This window comes from Rissa tridactyla, chromosome 3 (assembly GCF_028500815.1).
Source record: "Rissa tridactyla isolate bRisTri1 chromosome 3, bRisTri1.patW.cur.20221130, whole genome shotgun sequence".
Lineage (NCBI taxonomy): Eukaryota > Metazoa > Chordata > Aves > Charadriiformes > Laridae > Rissa > Rissa tridactyla.
Window position 1 is genome coordinate 111,279,615 of NC_071468.1, and position 23,745 is coordinate 111,303,359.

At 42.7% G+C, this 23,745-nt stretch overlaps 1 protein-coding gene across 2 annotated transcripts; it reads left to right on the forward strand.

Annotated features, from left to right (window-relative positions):
• Nucleotides 1-2,935: 2,935 nt before the first annotated feature.
• On the forward strand, nucleotides 2,936-15,682 carry C3H2orf50 (chromosome 3 C2orf50 homolog). Of its 2 annotated transcripts, XM_054196466.1 has the most exons (4): nucleotides 2,936-3,007; nucleotides 12,458-12,601; nucleotides 14,323-14,362; nucleotides 15,003-15,682. In XM_054196466.1, the coding sequence occupies exons 1-4, from the start codon at nucleotides 2,949-2,951 to the stop codon at nucleotides 15,192-15,194; spliced, it is 435 nt and encodes a 144-aa protein (XP_054052441.1). In that variant the 5' UTR covers nucleotides 2,936-2,948; the 3' UTR covers nucleotides 15,195-15,682. The 2 variants fall into 2 exon arrangements, with proteins under 2 accessions (XP_054052441.1, XP_054052440.1); XM_054196465.1 differs by lacking the exon at nucleotides 2,936-3,007 and having other exon boundaries at nucleotides 12,315-12,601.
• Nucleotides 15,683-23,745: the final 8,063 nt, after the last annotated feature.

Genomic DNA, 23,745 nt, shown 5'->3' on the forward strand with positions numbered 1-23,745 from the left:
CACACCACATCCCCCGCCTTCTGGATGCGGGGAAGGCTGTGGACATTGTCTGTCTGGACTTTGGTAAGGCCTTTGACACCGTCCCCCACAGCATTCTCCTGGAGAAGCTGGTGAATCATGGCATAGACAAGTGTACTCTTCGCTGGGTTAAAAACTGGCTGGATGGCCGTGCCCAGAGAGTTGTGATTAATGGGGTGAAATCCTTTTGGCGGCCGGTCACCAGTGGTGTCCCTCAGGGCTCAGTTTTGGGGCCAGTTTTGTTTAATATCTTTATCAAGGATCTGGATGAGGGGATTGAGTGCACCCTCAGTAAGTTTGCAGATGACACCAAACCAGGTGGGAGTGTTGATCTGCTTGAGGGTAGGAAGACTCTACAGAGGGACCTGGACAGGCTGGATCGATGGGCCAAGGCCAACTGTATGAGGTTTAATAAGGCCAAGTGCCGGGTCCTGCATTTCGGTCACAACAACCCCAAGCAACGCTACAGGCTTGGGGAAGAGTGGCTGGAAAGCTGCCCAGCAGAAAAGGACCTGGGGGTGCTGGTGGACGGCCAGCACTACATGAGCCAGCAGTGTGCCCAGGTGGCCAAGAAGGCCAACAGCATTCTGGCTTGTATCAGGAATAGCGTGGCCAGCAGGAGCAGGGAAGTGATGGTGCCTCTGTACTCAGCACTGGTGAGGCCTCACCTCGAGTGCTGTGTTCAGTTCTGGGCCCCTCTGTACAAGAGGGACATTGAAGTGCTGGAGCGTGTCCAGAGGAGAGCTACCAGGCTGGTGAGGGGTCTGGAGACCAGGTCATATGAGGAGAAGCTGAGGGAGCTGGGCATGTTTAGCTTGGAGAAGAGGAGGCTGAGGGGAGACCTCATTGCCCTCTACAACTACCTGAAAGGAGGTTGGAGAGAGGTGGGTGTTGGCCTCTTCTCCCAGGTGAATAATGACAGGACCAGAGGAAATGGTCTGAAGTTGCGGCAGGGGAGGTTTAGGTTAGATATTAGGAAGAATTCCTTTACTGAAAGAGTGGTCAGGCACTGGAACAGCCTGCCCAGGGAGGTGGTCGAGTCACCATCCCTAGAGGTATTTAAGAAACGTCTAGATGTGGCACTTCAGGGCATGCTCTAGTGGCAGAGACCGTAGGGGGTTTTTGGTGTGTATGGTTGAACCCAATGATCTCAAAGGTCCTTTCCAACCATGAAGATTCTGTGATTCTATAATAAAAAAAAAATATTCACCAGTACCACCCCTGCTGCAATACTACCCCAACAGCCCCACACCTGCCTCCCACCACCTACGTCCTACCTCACCCCATGGCTCCCCCAGGGCTCTCTAAGGACTGCCCCATGCTCTGCCCCACAGTCTCCCCACCTCTCCAGTATCAGCCAGTATCCCCAGTCCGCACAGAGATACACTGCGCCCAGCATCCTCAGCCTAAAAAGTGACCCCGCTCTGCTGAGCTCATTCGGGTGTGCAGATATAGGGTATCCTATACCTGGTGACCGCTGGTTCTTATGTACGTAGTTCCTTCACTGTATACGCTGTCCAGAATGAATTCCAGGGTTGTTCCTGACCCTCAGTTCTTCACCCCAATACAGAAGAGATAAAATAATATTCTACAAGGTACAATTCATCTGGTTCATTTGAGGATCATAAATGGTAGATTTGCTACTTAGATGATATTTTTAAATTCTGACTGTGCAATGGCACATTGCTGCCTTTAGCACGGTGCTTAAGAGCACCAAACAGAACTGCAACACAGCTTCTTGCGCTAAAGCAACCATTTTTTGAACAGTGAACCCAGCTCACAACCACTGGACCCGCTGGTTGGCCCAGTTTTGGTTGGGATTACGCGTGCTTCGTTTGTCCAGTGATATCATGAGAAGCTATGCCACCAGCTGGCCAGATACCACATTTGTATTTAAATTAAAACGTAGATATCCCGTAGCACACACAGACATGAGCAGGAACCAAATCAGAAGAACATCATCGCATACGTAACCCTGCCCTGCCTCCAAATCAGCTTCTCCAGCCATTCTCCATGCCAAAACCCAGGGGGGCCTCACCAGATACACCACCCTCCAAAATGGTGACTCCACCCCAGACGCACCCTTCCCCTGACCACGTTTTCTGCACCACTGGCCAAGTATAAAGGCTGAAGGACCAACACGTATGGGTGACATCTCTAAGGAATTATTACCCTTTGGAACAAAATCTTGCCAATTTGCATATTAAAAAAAAACCAACCCAAAGCACCGCTAGCAACAGTGTCTTAGTATCAGTTGCAGAAAGGAAAAAATGTCCTTTCCTGGCATATCCTTTAAAGGCCTAAAATCCCCCTGCAGCCAGGATTTTCAGCGGCACATATCTTATTCCACCAGCATTTTTGAGCAAAACGTTCAGCCCAGTCAACAGAAGTTTTGCTTGCGTAAAAGTTACTTCTTTAACCAAAAAGTAAGGAAGTGATAAACCCACAGTTTTTCAAAACATACAAAGAATTGCTCCCATAAACAAAGGAAGTTTTAATATTGATTTTAATGGGAGAACTTGTTCTGCTGAGTGCGTTCATGAATCTCTCCCTCAGAACTGTCATGCACTTTCTCATATGATAAATAAGTCAAAAAATACCCTCTCCCTGCTGAGTGGCTGTGATACATTACTTACTGGCAGCTTGTAAAAAAATAAAATTATTCACCATTTAAATATTGCGCGCAAATTTGTCTTCAACTTATCTGCATTAATCCTTTTGTTATTAAACCAATTAGCGTACTGGTTTAGAAAATTCCTCAGGCCATAAATTTGCAGGGCACAGACGTTTATTTGAACTGTAAACAGAAGCGGAGGGTTGCTATGGTGTGATCTTTTGCTCAAAGTCTATTTACTTCTCCCAGCTAACAACCGTACCAATAGTGGAGTCCATAAAACAGAACATATGAAGTAAAGCAGCCGTCACACATCATGGCACTGAGGAGTCCTTATTCGAAGGAAATGAATTGGAACGCTCACCATAAACAAAGGTAGGCAGAAAAGCAAGATGTTCTTTTTAAGTTAAAAATGGTATTTTAATCTGTATTTTGTGAGGAAAGCTTTAAAAAGAAGCAGCAGTTTGAAAAGTCTGCTTTCACTGTTGCTGTTTTCTAGTCCTCTTGCAAAACGGTAGGTTTGTGCAAGTTAAGGTATGCCGCCCAGGTGAACAGTCACATTACGGCAAGTTAATGAGGCCCTGGAGGAATGGGAACAGGCAAAGGGCAAACAGATACAGCACAAGAGAGGCTTCTTGCAAAATCCCTAAATTAGCCTTTTGCAAGGGCGTGGCACCATTATAACTAGGGAGCTAGTGCAGGCTATTTCCAAAATGGACATTCTCATTCACCAGCAAAACTTCTAGCTCCTGTGAACTGCTCTCCCGCTGGAACTACAAGCATAAGAAAGTTTCTGCTTTTTGTTTTATGCTAACGGCATAGGTGGTTTGCATAATCAGACTTGCAAAAATCAGTCCAAACACATCCTTAATCCTCCAATTGTCAGGTTCGAGTATATAAACAAAACTCTTATGAAAGAAAAATGGCTGGAATTAGGAATAAAAACCATCTCAAATAGAGAAAAAACACATACTCTCCTCTAGCACAAGACTGGAAATTCAAGTTATTTTCCTACAAAGTCCCCCACCCAGCTTCTCCCTTTACTCCTGGGTAAGTCCCTTTTTAAACAGCAGATCAGTAACAGAAAATATCATGCAATATAATGCAATCACTTAATAATAAAGTTCTTCCACTAAGGTGGGGAATGCTTCCAATTCCCACCCAGAGAGCGGGGCCAGGCACTATTTTCTTAGCATAGGTGTAGTTATACCTTTCTCTCCTATTAAGAAATCTCATTTTCAACACCTGCATGTAAGACACTACGGGGGTATCTCCACCATCCTTACAGGTAATGGAGGTGTAGGGAACATACCTACAACAGCAGGCAGTGTGGGGCCGTGGAGTGAAGCCGACTGTTGTTAAGGACTCACAGGGACGTTTAATCCACCCTGCGGGCCAGGGGCTGCCTGCTCTTTCCTGGTCCTCAGCACTAAAGCCCACGAGCAGCTGGAGAGCGGGGGCAGCTCAGCCTCCCCAGCAGCAACCCAGCAGTCCCCACAGCCTGCGTGTCCCAAGACCACCCTGTGGCACAACCCAAAATACAGTACGTAGAGATGACTGGGAGACTTGCTTGAAAAACACACTTAACCGTATGTCAGAGGTGAAGATTGAGGCACCCATAGTCACCCAGTGCAATCTGACAGACAGATGTTCCTGCCTTTCCCTCCTGCTGTCGTAGAAAGACATGGGTCTCCTGCAGATTTGCTATGGATCTGCTGGCCCTGCATGGATTTCTCAAGTATCCTAGGACTTTCTACATGGCAGTAGATGCCTCTGTCTGTGACTAACTCAACTGATCCAACTAATTTTGCACAGGTTAGTCAATCTTAAACAATTTAGAATACATTTAAAGGATCCTTAGCATGCCCAGCAGACAAGAACCAAGACTTGCAGCATGCTCTCTTCATGATTTAAACTACCAATGACCTGGAATGCTGCAGCAGATCATCGAGAATGAAAAAGCACATCTGAATATCCCTATCTTGGTTGCTGTCTTTTCCACTCTTTTAAAAAACATATGGAAGCCTTGAATGGTCTGACCAGAAACCAAGGATGCGGGTAGCCCAGTATCGCAGAGCTTTGAGATTCCTGCTCTTCAGCAGCAGGAATGCTGAAAGCTGTAGGAGACCTCACCTGACACAGGGTTCTCCATGCTGTTAGGCTGCTGGTTTTACTCTGCTCTCTGTCCTGGGACTCCAAATCCTGGAAGCATTTTGGAAACCCTGCTTCTCATTCATCAAAGATTCACTGATCTCACTGTATTTCAAAATGAATATTTCAGGTTGAACAGGTGAACAATTTTCCGCAATCTGAAAACTGAAGTTTTTTATGATGTGTAAATGGCAGCGGCTGGCAGGTGCACTTCTGTCAGCGTTGTGATCAAAGATGGATTTTTAAAGAGATACATAATCATCATACTGCATGTGTGCAGATTATGTGCATAATTCACACAAAAAGTAGGACAAAGTCTTGCCCTTTTTTCACTAAGTGGTCAGTTGTAAGGAATTAGGATTTTATCCTAATTCTGCAACTGTATCTTTAATTGCATAGCTGTCTGCTCCTTTGAAAGCTTTCTAAACTTAAGCAGTAACCTAAGGAAAAGCTTTCCTAAAAACTGGGACCTGTCCTGAAAACTGTAACATAGCCTATCCCGAGAGCCAGGCTCTCATTCTCTTCATTAAACCACAGCAGGATCTTTAATGAAGCATCTGGTATAATAAAAGTCCGGTCTGAAAGCTGTTCAAAGTCTGTTTGGCTGCTCTGGCCACAAGGTCTCGGGACGCAGCTGTTTTCCTTTCATTTTTGCCTTACTGTTTGAGTATTCACATGTAAACTGTTGCACAATTGAGCTAAAAATACAAAGCTCCAAATACATGCAGGAGGATTTCACATTGTTCTGGCTGTCCATTTCTTCAGGGAGCAAAAGTTTCCAGCTCCATAGCAAAACAAAGCAGCTCTCTACAACCGTAGAAGGAATAAGGCTGAGCTGAACCAGGGAGCAGTGCAGGTGATCCAAGAAAAGAACGGCAAAACGGACTGTGCTCTCCCAGTACACTCTGTTACTTTCTTTTCTAGGTCTCATGGGGCATCTGTCTCATCGAGCATGAGTGTTATGTGGTCAAATCGGGCAGGGACGGAGAACGGAGTGAGTTAGGTAAACATCTGACAAATCTGCGTAGCACAGGTAATGCGACCAGTGATCAAATCCTGCTCAGCCTGGAGCAGGGAAGGCTGTGGGGAGACCCCGGAGAAGTCTCCCAGTACCTGCAAGGAGAGACTTTGGACTATTGGAAAGACACAGCCAGGCTGCTTACAGCGGTACCCAGTGGGAGGATGAAATAAAATTGGCACAAGTTCAAACAAGAGAGGTTCTGACTGTATATAAGGCAAAACTTCTTCATCAGGAGGCTAGCCAAACAGTGACATTCGTTGCCCAAAAAGGTTGTTCAGTCTCCATCCTTGGTGGCTTTCAAGACCGATGGCACAAAGCCTTGAGCGGCTGGTCTGGTGTCAGAGCTGACTCTTCTCTGAGGAGCAGGTCAGGCTGGAGACCTCCTGAGGTCCCTTCAAACCCGAATTCTCCTGTGATCTCAGGTAACTTGCCACCAGGTTGTAGTGTATCAAAGAAAAGGCTATGCATAAAACACCCTACATCCAGTTATGGGAGCATCCTGCCTTTAGGAAGAACTTCCTTCTAATCCCCAACAGTCAGAGTTGGCCAAACACCAGCCTGAAGTGTGATTTAACACCAGCTTCTACATTTAAGAAGGAAACCTACTAATGGAAAGCTGCAATGAAGATGCTAAAAGCTTTGCTGAAAAACAGATAAAGCTTGTGATTGACATGTTCAGACAAGGCTTCCCAATTTTAGACTCTGACACTTACCTTGAAAAAAATGAAAAGGAAGTAGCTCAATTCTCAGCCAACAGGACTTGCAAAGGTCAAGAAAGTTTGAAAAAACAGGTCCCTTTCATTTAATAGCCAGAGACACAATTTAAAACCAATATCCGGCACCCTAATTTGAAAACTTTGCCTAACCTGCAGCAGAAAATGTTTGGTATCTCACATCAAAACAGAAAGTTCCTGTCCTTTCTGAATACGGTGATGACGGTATTCGGTAGATGGTAGATGAAACATTTAGTGTATTAAAGTGCAGATCAACAAATAGACTCTTAGCTGCTGGACGAAATAGCTAAGAAACAAAGAATAATCCAAAAAATAACAGCGTCTTGAGCATTGAAATATATAGTGATATACACCTGGAATATTGTAATTCACGGGACAAAATGCTTCTGTAAGTATTACAGTGCCCCAGGCAGCAGAGGGAGAAAACTGCATCTCTAGTATTTGTGAAGCAGCTTCTCCTCAGCTGTTCTACGCTGACCTGTAAGCTGATACTATTAACAGCTGCACACTACGGGAGCGCAGAAAAGCAGGGCTATGCCAGACTTCAGAGGGCAAACTGCTGCCTTAGGTACTTAAGCAGTACGAAGCACAACCTTTTCAGAAGTACTTAATCACTTTATACACTGAAATTCTCTCAGACCTGTTAATGAACTGTGCAAGAAAACAGCGAGGATGAAGACAATAAAGCCAGGCTCCACTATGCAGTCACCAGAGCTCCCTGCCGTGGTGAGGATGTGACTTGAACAACTCCGATGAACAAACACAACTTCGGTTGTCCACGCAATATTGCACTTCTCGAGAGGATCTAGCCTCCCCTAAGACCGAAATTATGTGAAATACCAACTGAAAACATTCGTAAGACTCAGACAGTGAGGAACACTTCTTATAGTTCTTTCTCCTCAAACCAGATACTTCCAAACATCCCTACTCACACACCAGCCCTGCAGTGGTCCCTCCCCGAAATCCCATCGTCTTGCTCAGGCGGCAGGTTTAAGCAGAAGACTCTAACACAACAGGCCTGCATATTATATGGAATAGCTGCTGTTTAATATTCAATAATTTATTTTTTTTTCAAAGAAATAATTTTTGTTTCAAATAAAGCAAACTGCATATCAGTAGCTAACATATTTTGGAACACTGGAATTTGTATTAAAAGAAGGGGACAAAAAAAATCACAACAGATTTCTTACAGTCTGCGTTACAGCTTTGATTTTATTTTGAAGTGTCAGACTCTGTGTCACTGGAAGCAGACATTCCCTTCAGTGATATTTGTGCGCTGCCGACGCAACAGACGCTCAACTTGCCAGGCTCTCTCGGCAGAACTCCATTATGACAAGAAAGAAGTTTATATTTTTGTATCAAAGATACAGCAAAACTTAAAAAATGAGGCCCTTAATGAACTCGCTACGTTTTCTTTGTTTAGAAGGGGTTTTACTCCAAACTGGCGGTTTGCAGGATTCAGTCCCATTTTGGCTGCATGCAGTGACTCAAGGCCCCCTGCTCCTGCCAGATCAAGTCACAGATTGGCAGGATCTGTCGCTTCCAGGCTTTCTAGGACCCTTGCCGGTTAGCATCCAGGGCCGGTGAGAAAGCACCGCAGCAATGCTCTGCCATCCGTTACTTCTCCGCTGGGTGCTCAGTGTCCTCTCACCGATCATCTCACACTCTGCTCTGCTAACCGCCACCGTGACCAATTCCAACCTGCAGTCTTGACTGACTTGACTGATCTTGTTTCATTTGAGGCAGGTGATGATGACAACACAAATGTCACTACTCAGAGGCAGGCGACACTGCTCATACCGGAAGATTTACATGGGGGTCTCCATCCCATACGTGAAATGGCAGAGATATTCCAAATGGTCATCTGCTCTGAAAAGCTGGTGTCTAGAGCTTCCTTCTCCTCCAGCTGATGACCTTCCTCCTGCCTCTTATTCAAACATGACATAGACACTGCACCTGTGTTTTTAAATGTGTGTGTGCCTTAAATCCCTGCAATATCTTACAAACACAAACTTTCTCATATGAAAATTGCTTTCCTGTCCACCAAATCACTATCAGACCCCTTGTAAATTTTTTCTTCGCAAACAATTTGATATGACTGCGTTCCTTCTGCTTTGACAGGTGGGCTTATTGAGAGACAGGTAGGCATACCATGTGTCTTCTCCTACATTGAGCAGCAGATCTAGGAGTGTGAGAATCCAGAAATCCTTCTAGCTCCCTCTTCCAAGGTCTGAACTATACAAAACATAGCATGAACATTTGGCAGCACTGTCCTTAAAGTTTAGAAGACATAACTTTTGAAGCAAAGTATCCCAACACAGTATTGACTTAGGAAAAAACTGCTAGAAAATACTGTAGAAGACTTGGATGTAAAGGGGAAATCTGGGAAACACAAACGAGCTAAAAAAAATTTCAACCTTATTCCTGCAAGTAGGACCACATGGGAAAATCAGATCAGTCTCGCTGACTTTGACAGCATCCATCCTGGACCAACATGCACTTCCAACGAAAGCAGCAACACGTTCATCTCCTGTTATGATTTCCCTTCTGTAACTGTTGTATTCTCGCATTTAACCAAGCAATTTCCATTACATTTTTCAGTGTTTTGGAATAAGCCTCTTCAGTCCCTTTCTTCCAGTGAAATCAATGAGAACTTCTCATGCTTCAAGAAGCTTGTTACTATAAAAAACAAAACCGTTTTTAGAAAAAACAGTTCAGAAATTGCCTCTGTACCAGGACATCAAATACTGGCATACAAAACCTAATTTTCTTAACTCCTGCTTAGTATAAATAATCAATTTCCAGAAACGTGTATTTTAAAAATAAGGCAGTGCATATAAAGTCAAACATTAGCTCAAGTCTTGCATAACTGATACTGCAATACCCTCTTGTGGTCAAATAAAAATGGTTTGTCTAAACAACTGAACTTTTTCCTCCATAAAAAGCCTCTCTAGACATTTTTTCCTTTCACAGGGGAAAGAAACTCACATATTTTTCACAGATGAATTCATAGTACATATCATCACTTGACTGGCAACAACAAAAGATTAACCTCCGTCAAGTTCTTCCTCAGAATGGTGGGCACCAACATGCTTGTCGGATAAACTAATCCCAAAACAAAATCCTAAGCAAAGGCACCATCTCCTACAGTGACACTCAAAACTTTCTTCAAGTTTCACATCCCCAAACAGAAAAAATAAAGACGCCATAATCAATTTAGATAGACGCATATGGCATGAAGCCTCGCATGAAGCCACAATAAACACCAATCTATTCTACTACAGGATGAAAAGAAGTGCACAGTAAATCAGTCGTACCAATTCGAATGAGCGCCCCTGCTTAAATGCCCCAAGTTGTAATGAACAAATAAAATGCTAAACTGGCAGCTGGTAATATGAGGGGAAACAGTTCAGTATCTGCAGCAGTTCTGCTGAGCTGTTAATCTAGTAAAAGGCCTAAATGGGCTACTAGTATATCCGGTAAGGAATCTAAAGTAACGTCCAAAATAACATCCTTGCACTCATCCTTGCACATAGAACACTTGACGTCCTTTAACGGTCCATAATCACTCCCTTAATGACTTCTGGTCCCAACAGAAAATGGGATCATTTTCAAAATATCAGCTCTTAGTGATCTGTTTTTGGAACAGCAGCTACATTTTAAAGTCATATCATTACAATATTTTTTAAAACCCAACTTACTTAAACAGCCACGATCCCACTCCCTTCTATTATTTCCAGAGAAATGGCCTGAACACTGAAGTGTCCAATACCTGCATGTATTAAGTCATAGCTTACTTTTGTTTAAAGCCTAAAGAAGTCCTAAACACTTAAGACTTCCTTCTTGTCTAAGGTTGTGGGGTCTCAGACCAACAGATTTGGCTTTAACCTATCACTTCACTTACTTCCAGTAAGATGTTCTGAGAGGTACTTCATGGCCCTGCATCTTTGCGGACACCACTCAATGGCATAGACTCGAAAGACCTGCTTGTAATCTTTTCATCCAGTTTATTCAGTGGCTACGAGGAGTCATTTGGAAGCTATGCACTCAGCTCCATGGCCATTTATAATTTATTATGATGTTTAATTTGCAGAAATTGACTTGAAGGAAAGATTAGAATTAAAATAACACAAGAACTTTGTAAACAAGAATTAAAAAGTGTTCCATGCACAGGAACAGACTTCCCATCATGATTCTTTCCTGACCTGATCAGGAGCATTGGGTCTTCCAAATGTGACTCAGCTTCCTTTTAAAGCAGTCAGATGCTGATAAAACCCCATTCTCCAACCAGCTGCACACACTCCAACTTGGAGAGGACCCTGGAATGAATGCAGCAGGATAAGTAGATTCTACGAGAGGAACAGAGACAACTATCCAGCCAGGTTGGCAAACAGTTCGTTTCTTCAGCTCATGATAATGCTGTGTGAATACATGACTTTTTTTGCTTTTTGGCTGAAAGAGATGAAAAACACTGTTTAGGTTTCAATTATCTCAGAAAAACAAGCAAACAAACAAACAGTCTACTAAAATGTCATTCAAACCCAAAGCAAACAATGTGACTTGAGGTGTTTACCTCCTCTTAAGTTACGTTATTCTGCAAAGTCAGAATGATTTTTCCAAATATAGAAGTATTTCTTGCTCAAATATGTCTACATGAAATGTTTGGATTGTTGTATAGTTATAACTATTTTAAAATAAATTATTTGCCAAATTCAGTATGTATTTCCCAATACTGCAAGTAAGTTTGCCAAAAACCCCCTAAAAAAAGTAGATTCAAAGTTCATTTACCAGGAAGATGAAGCAAGAGGCTAGAATTCATCTGGAGCTAATCCACACTACTCAAAAACAAGTCAGTCAAGAATTTCAGAGGAAATTTATACTTAAAATACTCCATTTTCCTGCAAGGTCACAAATACTTGTGGAAGTGACTTCATACCACAAAAGCCCAACAGCCTGACTGTAAAGACAAACACTGACATTTTGGACACCGTTTTGAAAATTCTCACTTTGTATACTAATAACCCTTTAAAGTTACTTAAAAACTACTTCTCATAGTTGCTTAATACCTTCTGCAGAAATTTCTAAGTACTTAAAAGGGACTTTTGATGATCTCTGGCTGCTATTTTTTTAAAATCTGAAAAGAAAGAGCTTTCAAAGCACAGATTGATTGAAATACCTTATTTTAAACAAACAAGCTCTGCCCCACATAGAGTTCAAGGCCCCAGCAGCTGTCCAGTTGGGTGGCTGCCCCCTTTCTGGTGAATATTCACAAGTCAGACTTGTTTCCAAGGGAGACAGTAAACACACCAGGGGAACCAGCAGCTTTCAGGAGACTTTGCTTCTGCCACATAACCACAACAAAAGTCCTCCTGATATACTCAGCAGCAACCATCACAGCACCCTTCGCTACTAAACCAGACTTTATTGTTCCGAGGATTTTTAATAGAGGGTGGTCTCAGCTGCAAGCAGCAGTAATCGCCTCCTAAACTGAGAGTTTGCTGGTTAAAGCTGGAGATCCGATGGCTTTCAGTAACAGTCATTTCTTACAAAATTGCTGTTACCATGAAAACTCCTTCAGCGTTAAAGCAACGAAGCACCATAAAGCGGTAGGAAATGAGCATTAAATGAGGGAAGTAAAACAGTGCCAAGCACTGCCTGTCAGTGCTACCGTGCGCGTTACTTTTCTGAAAGCACTCCAAATCAGCAGCTAAAAGAAAATGCTAGGAGAGAAAGAGCTTTGAAACTGCAAATAATTGCAGGTATCAATATACGTAACAACACTGGGGATACAATAAGTCTCGAAATGGACAAGCGGGGAAAGCGTTCTGGATTCAGGAGAAATAACTTGGTTAGGTCTTGGCAACCAGCAACCACACCTGTGGGGCAACCAGCCTCAGCTCCATCTGTGTCTCTCGGCAGCACCCAACCCAGAAGAGCTGTCGTTGCACAACCGGCTACTCGGGCCCGGGCAGCCGAGCAGGCAGCACTGCAGCAGGACCAGGTTCAACAGGATAGGATCTGGAGAGAGGCTGTGGAGGCTGAACAGAAAGGAAGGAAAATCTGGTAAGCCACTTGTTCCATTTCATGCCTCTTCTTGACAACGGTACTGATGCTCCCTGACAGTCTTAGGGCTTGATCCAAAGCCTACACTAGCAAAGGAAATCTTCTGCAGGGACTTTGGATCAGACCCTAACACCTTCCTTTCTAAGATTATATTCTCTCTCTTTCCCTTCACTGGACAACATCTATGCTAGTATCTCCTGGCATGCTGGGTTTAAGCTGAAAAAAGATGCAAAGAGTTGCATGCTAAGTATCTTTTAGCTTTACAGAGATTTCCACAACGAAGATACAAATGTGCCAACCTTTATAATTTATTGCAGACACACTGATATTATCACCTCTTCTCATATTCTTGGAAATGGCTGAAATGGAAGCTGAACAGAGTGTTCTGCCAAACCGTGATTTTGTATTCCCAATCTGTAAATCTACTGAACACGCCCCATTGTCAGAGTGTTTCAGATTGAACTGCACACATACAACCTAAGCTTTGACTGTGTATACGCCAGTGACCTGAAGGAACCTGAAATTAAGATCCTCCCTGTCTCTGCTACGTATCTTGAATAAGTGTTTACGTTCATACTTCAGTACACAGCATGAGCATGCCTATTAGAAGAATATCCTTGGCAAAAGTAAAATCAGATCCAGTTCCGACTGTGCGCTAGCCAAGCTAAAGGAAAGGGAGGAGAAAGAAGGACATCACTCAGGATTTTTTAGAATGGGAAAAGAAACGATCTGAAAATCCCTGTCCTCCTCGGCCTTCTGGAGGAGACACAAATCACAGCTTCCCCAGAGACACATTTGCACTCCTGTCTGGCTCCTTTATACCTGAGGGAAAGGCTGACGGCCAGGACTCTCTGACTCACGCAAAGCCAAGGCCGTGGTGGCCAATGTTGTGTCCTCAAACTCTTCCCAAAGGGGCCCCTCATGTTCCATGCCCATTCCCTAGCTAAGGCAGCAGGAGGGACTCTCTGTGCCTGCCCCCAGGGGTACATAGTCATGGCTTGGAGACCCAAGCATTTCTCAGTAATTGGCACCATCCAATAACACCCAAATCTGATACATTCAAATAGCGGCTGGCATAGCAAGATAAAAAAATGCAGCACAGAAATCCAGTGCTCCCAGCTCCACATGGTACGTGGCTGTGCTGCGCAGACGAGCAAAGCAAAGGACAGAAAATCAAAGGACTTGCCCTGTAGCCCCACACCAGGTATAGAACAGAGCTGAAGAACAAAACTCAGGTCTTCTGACTCAATTTGCTCCTAGCACAGCTGCCTAGCTGCATAAAATACTCCCGTGGGTGTTTGCCTGCAGGAAGTATGGCTCTGGAAATTCCTACCAGGGACTTCTGCTGGCAGAATACTGGTCATTTAAAAAGTAAGAAGCTGTGTCTTGCTCAAGGCATGGGACAAAAGTTTGCTAGAGTGACTCGGGACTTTGCTAATCTATCTGCATTTGCACAAGGAATACCCTGTGGACATGTTATCCTCATCTTCCTTTAGCAAAAAAACCCCACTGCTCATATAGCATGAGCTGTATGTGAGAATAAGGAAAGCCCTGGGCTTCAGCACAGAAAAGACAGGTTTCAGTACAAAGAGTTTGCAGGTGTAAGATCTGGGCTGTAAGTATCAAATTGAGAAGTTAAGTAGGCATTCAAATATGACCAATATCAGTATTTTATTTAAAGAGAGAAAATTTTACACTGCATTTTTTACTTCTATTCCAAGGTACCAGAACTGGAGCTTCCTAAAGGACTATGACCAAATGGTAAGTTTTGAACAAACATTCAACAGTAATCCAGGCTCTTTTTAGTTTTCGTCAATTTGAGCTAGGGTAGTGTTTCAAATTGAAGCATACTTAGGCATAATCGGCAAATACTTTAAGACTAAAATCTTTAGGAAAAATAAAAAAGAAGTGAAGTGCCTTTCATCTGCTACCTACGCCACAAAGAAATACAGCACGTGTGTGTGTGCTCAATCTGTTTCAATATTAACAACTCCATAGAAAGACAAGTGCTAGAAGAACCAACTTCCTGCGAGAAAATTTGTAAGATGTCATCATGCTGAAATCCAAGCCACTTACTAAAAAAGAAACAAAAAACCTCCCACCATGACCATTCCAGAGCAAGCTAATTTTTGTCCCAGCTGACACTTTATTCAACACACTTGAAAATTATTCATTTCCCTCTGTTATCCTATTCCCACATAAGATGACAGGAAAAAACAATTGTTCTACTTTATTTCTTCAGCTCTTTCATGTACCTTCAGTATGACATTTTAAAGTACATTCAAATTCTAATTTCAAAAGCAAAAGTGGTGATATTATAAGAAATCTCAGTAACTTGTAGTTTTGTAACAAGTGATGGATGTAATTCTGAAAACTTATTAATGGCCTTTTTCTCATCCAGGGTAATAAAAAGGAGCAGAAGCCACTGCCAAACTATATGCCTGTGTTCTCAAGCAAAGTTCCCAACTCAACCAACCAAATGATTGGCAGTCGAATGGACTCTGAACTTGGCAGGGCTCTGGTAAACATGGATTACTTCTTCAATAGTGGAACACGAAAGAGGAAACTTGAGGGTGAGCTCCAGCCTTCCTAGTGCTTCAGTAAAAATAGAACAGTAACAAAGCAGGTTGAACGGTTCTAGCCAACAGACTCCACGGCGTGTAAAAAAATTCCTCAGTCTTTTTCTCAGAGAGACCAATGCTACTGTCTAGCATGGATTTTATTTCAAGAGCAAAGATGGATGTTGTCCAACAATGCTGTAGGAGACAATCCTCTTTGTATTTGGGGTGACTGGGCCATATACAGAGAGTTAGCATGACAGATCTCATCCGTCTTCCCATGCACGTCTACAGTAAGGTTGCAACTAACATCAGAAAGATTACAGCCAAAAGACAATTTCTTCATGAATTTTTATCTCCTGAAAATAAACAATTAATGGAGACCCGCTCAGATGAGTCCCAACAACATATTTTCAGTTCTGAAAGTCAGCCCAATAAAATGCAGCACCTCATTGCATTTCATGTAGTTAGCCAAGGATTCATCAACCTCTGTCATCTGCATGTTTAAGCTTGCTCTAAAGAATAAAATTTAAGGCACGTGAGATGTGTTCTGTGCTTTTTCACCCTGCCCTGCTGAGGGAGGGAGAACTGATTTTTTTTCACACAAGTTTCCATTTTTCTGACTTTAGATTTACTGCTCTCAAATTCCCCTCTCTTACTCTTCTTTTCTGGTTTAGTTGATGGAAACTCATTGACAAGGAAGCAAGCTTTCACATTTTGCTCTGAAGGGCATTAGCTCAACAACCTCTCTTACACTTAGGATCATTGACCTTGAATTTAACTGGTTCATAGCTCCTAAAATCTGTGGTTGCCCAGGGAAACCATCATCAAGCTAAATCAACACAATACTTAAAGTCTGTTCACTAGTGCATCTTCATTACATAGATGCAAACTTTATGACCTGCTGTTCTGTAGAGAAAAAGCAGTAGAGGATGGACTGTACATACATTATCTGCCTTTTGAACCGTATGTAGCTTCTGTAGGGCTATGCTCAGCCCTAGGTGCAGATAACATAGAAGCCATTAGCATTGCCTTGATACAGCAGGCTGCAATCCCTCACCAGACTGAGGTGGAGATGTGTATACTTATGCTTTGCAACTAAGGCTATTTTTACAATTAGACTTCAACAGCAGAAGGCAGTTCAAAAGCACAAGAGTGGTATGGACCAGCGTGATCACTGTCAACATCCATGTGGTGTCTGGAAAACCCTAAAGACACTGTGGAAAGAAGAGCCAAATCCCACTCACTGAAGTCATGGCACCAAGCAGTTCTCCTCCTGGCTTCCTCAACGCAGTGAGAAGTGGAGGATTAAGGCTTTCAAGATGACAGCTAAGCTACCTAGAGAAGAAGGATGACCACATCCTGCAACCAGCCCAGGCGAGGAGGTCTGATTCCACTCTGTGCAGACATGAGTTCTGGTGGACAACTGCGTTCAGACACGCCAAATGGGAACCTACTTTTCAAAAAAGACAACTTCTTGTTCAGCCAAAATGCCTTCTGATCTCTCTTCTGAGCAGAAAACTGCACCAGGAACTGATTTGTCTTCCAACATCTAAAAGAGGGAGAGGAGAGAGCAGACCAAACCTTTCCTTGTCCCTGTGTCGTCCAGAGCTGCTTCCAAAAACTGCAGAGGCCACTCAGAGGCTAAATATTTATTGGTGATTGCGTAATACTGAAAAGTCATTACACTAGCATGCCTTACCAGAGACATACTGAGCAGCCTCAACTCTTGCTACGGGTCACAGACTATACGGAGTGGCAGATGCTCAGTATCTGTTAGGCTCAAGCTCCTATTCATGTAAGAACATTTCATTTATAAAGCATAGGGATTTTGTTTTTCGGCATGAAAGCATATAGATCTCTGTGTTTCCTAACCTCCAGATGGCACTCACTCCACACCAAGTAATCCACTGAAAACAATGCTAAGTTATAGCAAGGCAGTGTTACACAATTCCTTTTTCATTTCAAGGGATGTTAAATAATTCCAAGTTCTTGATGACTTTACTGTGTGTGAATCCAGTGAATCCCTCTCCCAGAAGAGTGCCAGCAAACTCAAACTGGAGTGTATGGGAAGGAGGATGGTCTAAGCAGTGCATGTCTTGTTTTGGACAAGACCTTCCACGTCTTACCCTGAAGGTGTGGGCCACTAAGCAGAGCCTAAAGAAGCAACGATGGTAACTGGAGTACAGGAAGATACTGCTTATGAGGAAAGATTAAAAAGACTGTTAAAGTTTAACCTGAAGAAGAAAATTAAGTTTGCAAAGAGGATAGCAATCTTTAGATACATATATAGCTCTGGAATGAGAAAAGGAATCATCTGTACTCCACGTGAGTGGCAGGCAAGAGTGAAAATAACAGGTTTAAATTCCAGCACAGAAGAATCCTGTTAACTTTTTGGGAAGTTAGTGGTAAGGCTAACACAGCACTGGAATAGTTTCCTTGAGGGATCTCCACCTTTGAAGGTTAAACACACACATCCATCAAAAATGACAAATTTAATGGGGTTTGCCTTTTAGTGTATAAATTTAATGATAATCTGAAAAGCTTTCCACCAATTCTCTGATCTACACCAGAGTTGCTGGAATCAGAACACACTTTGCAAACGTGACTTTTCAAGCACATTCAAAAAGAATTTAAAAAAATCCCATTTCAATCACACCAGGCTTAGATAGATTACATCTCTAAAATACAGATTAATCACCTATTTTTTTTATAGCAAATATATTTCTAATTCTTCTAACTACTCATCTAGAAAATGTTTTTCACGAAGTCTAGACGTGTCTCTTTTAATCACGCACATCTGAGAGTGTGACTGACTAGTGCCCTCCCGACAGCCGTGTAAGAACCCATCTCAAACAGCACATTCATGTCATTATGTCATGTGTATGGATGGAGATAGCTAATTTTCTTTCAACAATTTCAGGAAGCCTTTAATAATGAAGTGTAGTCCTGATTGTGTTCTTAATCAGATCAAGCACCCGTTGAGATGCCAGGCGGTTCCTGCAGTGGGTACGTGCAGTGATTACGTGTATACAGCACAGTAAGACGCTTATACACTCCTGCACTCCTTCTCAGCTGTACTTTTTGCACAAGTCACTTCAGTCCAATAGATCTCAACAGGAAAGTCTGTAGGTAACCTGAAATGGAGTCAAAATATGCAAGGGTTTTTGGCTTAATCATCGAAGTGTGCAACCTTGGAAAACGTAGCTCTCTGCCTTGTTGCAAGACCACAGCAACCCACAACTGTACTGCCTCTTCTGATGTGGAATTAAGTTACTACTTTGACTTTCTGATTAAGCCCATTGAAATGCCTCTAAACAGTAGTGGGCAAGAACTGGATAGGAGTAGCTCTGTTCACCCCCAAAACTCCAGTTCATTCCTATTTCCCGTTGAAATCAATAGCAACTCTTAAGCGCATGACATGTGAACGACTGCCTCCAAGAGAAAAGTGACTGTTTAGAGAACAAACGTTTCCCACGTGGAACAGATCTGCTAATCCATGTGATATGGGAACACTGTGTAGAGCTGGACACCTTGTTTTCTTTTATTACACCCTCCTTGGAAATGCAAATTATTTTATGCTACTGCAATTAGCCCTCCTCTGGTACCCATCTTAATGGTTCTGAAGTTAGTTTGTATCTCTCTACCATGTACAGCAACCTCCAGAAAAGACCTTTTGGGAATATCTGAGGTCCTAATCAATACTGTCTTAGCATCTGCGAGTAGAACGCAGCAAACATATTCTCTAGATGACATTTTCTTCCCAAGTTTAACCATCATTTTTCTTTTACCATAATTAACTTTGCCAACTAATCCTTGTTTACATAAGCAAAGTCTCATAGAAAGACTGGATGAAATGATAACAGCATTGAAATCTGTAAATAATCAGTGGAAATCCCATTTGTTAAAGAGATTGTGTAGATACTAAACTGTCGTAAGCTTCTTGTAAGGAGTTCTTATGATGTATCACTTGTGCTTCAGTTCTATAAGCTTTTTTCCCTTTTGCTGCCAGATCTCAAACAGGAGATTATACATGTTTAGGCAATTCATTTTCTGTATTGCTTTCAGTTAAAGAGCACAACTGGGTAGCTGTATTAATTTAATTCTTCAGTTGGATACACTGCTTTCTCTGGTGGACTTTTGAAGATTGTTAATATTAATTGTAACTTGGTGCACAGATGTTTCCAAATTTTGTATGTTCTCATTTTGAGTTCCACTTCTAACAAAAAAGTGTGAAAAATATATTTTTTAACAAAACATAAAATATGTAAGTTCACACAAATCTGTATTTCTCATACTTCTAGAATAGTCTTTGTATATAGTTCCCAGGTGGCATTTTAACTATAAAGTTTTGATTTATAAGATCGGTCATCACTGTAAATCCAATTGTGTTTCTTAGGAACTGTATATAACACTGTTTCTTGACCTTTAAATTATTCTAAAGTAAACAAAATGACTAAATATTTTCCTACAAAGAAGGTCTCATCATGCTGTGAAAATTACTGCATAAGGTTCCTGCAATAGGGAAGGGAGAGGATAAGCATGTACGAACATTAGATGGACAACACTGCCAGTCCAGGCACCAGATATTTGTATGTATTACGTACATTCACATTGTTTGCTTTCTATAAAGTACACTCTATAGAACAAAATTTATGAACTGAACTTCATCTTAAAGCAGAAAACAGTTTTCTGAAGTGGGGTATTTTTTGGTTTGTTGGTTTTAGAAATCAATTTGTTAGGGCCTCAAGCTTCTTCTCCTAAGTCCTGCCCAGACAGAAACCAGTAAACCTTTCCTAAAGCAGGATGTCTCTCTTAAAAACTCTACTCGCTACTCTGAATCCACGTCAGGTATGCTTTTCCCTCTTCAGAAAACCTCACGTTTGCTGGAATGAATTCCTTGAAACACAGATGTTTCTCCAAGAAATTCAAAAGTTCTGCCAAAGGCTGAAGAGGTGCTTGCACAGTTCTGTCAATCCCAGCCCTGCCCACAGCCCTCTTCTGTCAGAGGGCACAGATGACATAGACAGACTTCAGCTTGTAACCTTCGCAAAGCCTCTCTCAGAAGCTGTATGTACCCACAAAACCACCAGTACTTAGATATGGAATTTCCAAGTACCTGGGGTTACAGCCTCACTTCAGCACAAGACCTTTATGCCAGGATGATGGAGCAAAACCGCCGCAAATGTCTCTTAACTGTCTCTTAACCCGGAGAATGCCAAGAGGAAACTCTCAGTTGGCATATACTGATTGATAAATTGCATTAAGAAGTAAACTGCAAATACGTAGGCACAACAGGTATAAAAACGATGAGATGTGGTTTCACTCTATGACTTTGACCTGATCACTTCAAACTCTGTGTCTATTCTCCCCATTTACTAATGACCAATTATCATCACTGGATATATTTTATATAATCTGTGAATTAACAAATGTATTCATGCAGTGACTCATTTCAACTACAGGTATTGCTGCGAAAGAGAAACAAACCAAACCAACGATGTAGCATAGAACCACCTGCGACTATCACAATGCTTATTAGCAGTTATGAGATTATCTTTCTTAAAAACCAAATGGACTGAAAACACAAAGTTGATATAAACTCTCATATAGCAAAACTCGACCAAATGCTGGCATGTTGCTAGCACTATATTACCATAGGACTACTCAGTTGCTTTTCACTGAGAAACACAGAAGCCACAGGGTGAAACCAGCACATGGCGGTGGTTCAGCTCTGGTCAGCTGGCTATCTTCTTTGCTGGAACAGGCATGATTATGCTGTAGCTGCTCCTCAGTACTGGCAGATCCATTTGCACGCTCTGGGAGAGTAAGACCTCTAGCAAGAATGCAGAAGGCCTCATGCAGCAGGACCTTAGGAAGGGCTGCCATAACGTACTCACACTCTCAACTCTTACTGGAGCCTCTTATTTGAGTAATTCAGATGTAAATATGGACCTAGAACAACGTCAGTTCCAGACTCAAATGCTACAGCTCAACCCATTCTTTGGGCTCAGTGTAGATTTTCTACATAAAAGGGACAATTACAAATTTAATATGGAAATCAATTTAAGGAGTCCCAGTACAAATCAGTTAACAGATTTTCCTTCTATTTTCTTCCTCCCAGTTCTTCGGCTTTGTTAGGTTTTAGGTTAGGTTTTTAAGACTGTGTTTGGTATTCCAGGCTCTTTCAGTACTACTTTTTAGCTAACCATATTATTTTAGACAACATGCCATTACCCAGAATGGCCTTCAGGTCTTCGGTTAACTGAATAAGCCATTTCACAGAGCAAACACTGATTCAGTGGGGCTTGGGGTTTTTTTTGCTTACAGTACTTTCAATTTGTGATGTTTCTGTTCAGCCTAACATCAAGTAAGCCTCATATAAATACAGACATGTTTTCAGTTTGCCACAAATATATATAACGTACTGCACGCAAAACCAATGAACTACATGCAACCTCCTATGTTTTTTTTTACTCCTATCATGCACGCTTGTACAACATAACCTCAAACATGAAGTACTCAGGGATCCACTATACTTCTTTAGTAAGAGGACGTTCCTCAAATCAGAGTTGAAACACTGTCACTCTGTCACCAAGGAGTCCATCAGCCCAGAGATAACCTCCTTCCTCGTAGCGAGCTTTTGTGACAACTCTGTATCAGTCTTACTGCTCAAGACAATGGCAAAACTCCCAGTGCTTGGGCGCTATAAAATTGTTTTGTAAATACAATCAAGTAGGAAGAGTAGCTAGAATCAGTCATCCTTTTTTTTTTTTTAAATCTTGATCATTTCTACCTTGTTTTTACCTCAATGTCTCCAGTGGCAGAATGGGGCCTCAAATATGCTGCTTGCATAAGGAATAAAGTACATGAAATCACAGTTATGTTGGCCAGAAGGAACCTCTGGAGGCCTCTAGCCTGATCCCCTGCTCAAAGCAAGGCCAATGTTGATGTTACATCAGGTTACTCAGGATCTGGTCCTGCTGACTTGTGAAAATCTCCAAAGATGGAGATTCCAGAGCCTCTCTGGGCCCCTGTTCCAGTGTTCAGCAGCACTCCAGGTGTGGTCTCACGAGTGCTAAATAAAGACGAAAGATCACTTCCACAAACCTACAGGCTACGCCCTTGCTAACACAGCCCAGGATGAAGTTGTCCATCTTCGTCAGCAGACCACAATGCTGACTCATATTCAACTTGCTGTCCCTTAGGACCCCCATTTCCTTTTCCTTAAAATAGCTTTTGGCCCCGTTGGCCCCCAGCCTTTATTGATGCATGGCATTACTCTGTCACAGGCTGCAGGTTTCAATTTTTATTAAACCGTTTTCTCTCAGTCCATCTTTTCAGCTTGCCAAGGTCCCTCCAAGTGGCAGTTCAAATGCCAAGCGTGTTAAAGGCTGCCAGCAACGTGGTATTGTCCACAGACCTGCTGAGAACGCACTCCACCCCTCAGCCAGGTTGTTAACGCAAAAGTGAAAACAGTGTTGGCCCCAGTATCAGCCCCTGAGAAACACCACCCGCAATCTGGCCACCCACTGGATGTCAGTCTGCTCAGTTTTCCACCAACCTTGCGGTCTTCTTATCCAGCTTGTATCTCCCCACTTTCTCTATGGGAATACTAAGTGAGACCATGTCAAAGGCTTTGCTGAAGTCAAGGTAAACGACATCCACTGCTCTTCCCTCATCCACCAAAACAGCGCTCTCAGAGAAAGCAATCAGGATGACCGAGGCACAAAATTTGCCCTTGGTAAATCCAAACCGGCTGCTCCCAATCACCACCTTGTCTTTCACACACCTGGAAAAAGCCAGAGGAGGCCATTATGGAGGCTTTGCTCTGTCATTTTCCTGGAAACTAAGGTTAGGTTGACCAGCCTGTCATGCTCTGGATCCTCCTTCCTGCAAGAAGGCATGACATTTGCCTTTTTCCAGTCATCCGGAAATCTCCTCTGATAAAAACTGTCAAAGACAAAAGACAGTGGCCTTGCAATAATGTCAACCAGATCCTTCAGCACCCTCAGATGCATCCCATCTGATCCCATGGAGCAGTTTGCTTCTGCAGTTCCCAACTCTGTCTTCTTTCATCGTGGCTAGTATTTCACTCCCCCTGACTGTGCCACTAGGCGCAGGGAACCTGAGAGGCCTCTGAGCAGACCCTGCTAATCAAAACTGAGACAAAAAAGGCACTGAGCACCACGGCTTTTTCCATGCTGTGCTTAAGTAGGTCCCTTAGCTCCTCAAAGAGCGTATCCACATCTTTCTTCATCTTTCTTTTGTTGCCAAAGTAAATATGGACATTCTTCTTGGTGTTCACATCCTGTGCAGATTTCAACTCCAACTGAGCTTTGGTCTCCCAACTTGATCCCTGCATGCCTGGGCAATCCTTTTCTGTCACCTGGGTAGTTCATCCCTGCATCCACCTTCCAAACCCTCCCTTTTGGATGTTTGAGTTCAGACAAGCATGGTCCATTCAGCCAAGCTGTTCCGCTGCCGTGCCGTTCCTCTGCCACGCCTGCTCGCGTTTCACCTCACTGGAGAGACTGGTTTTGTGCTATAAGCGTGGCACCTTTGAGTATCAACTCACTCCTCTAG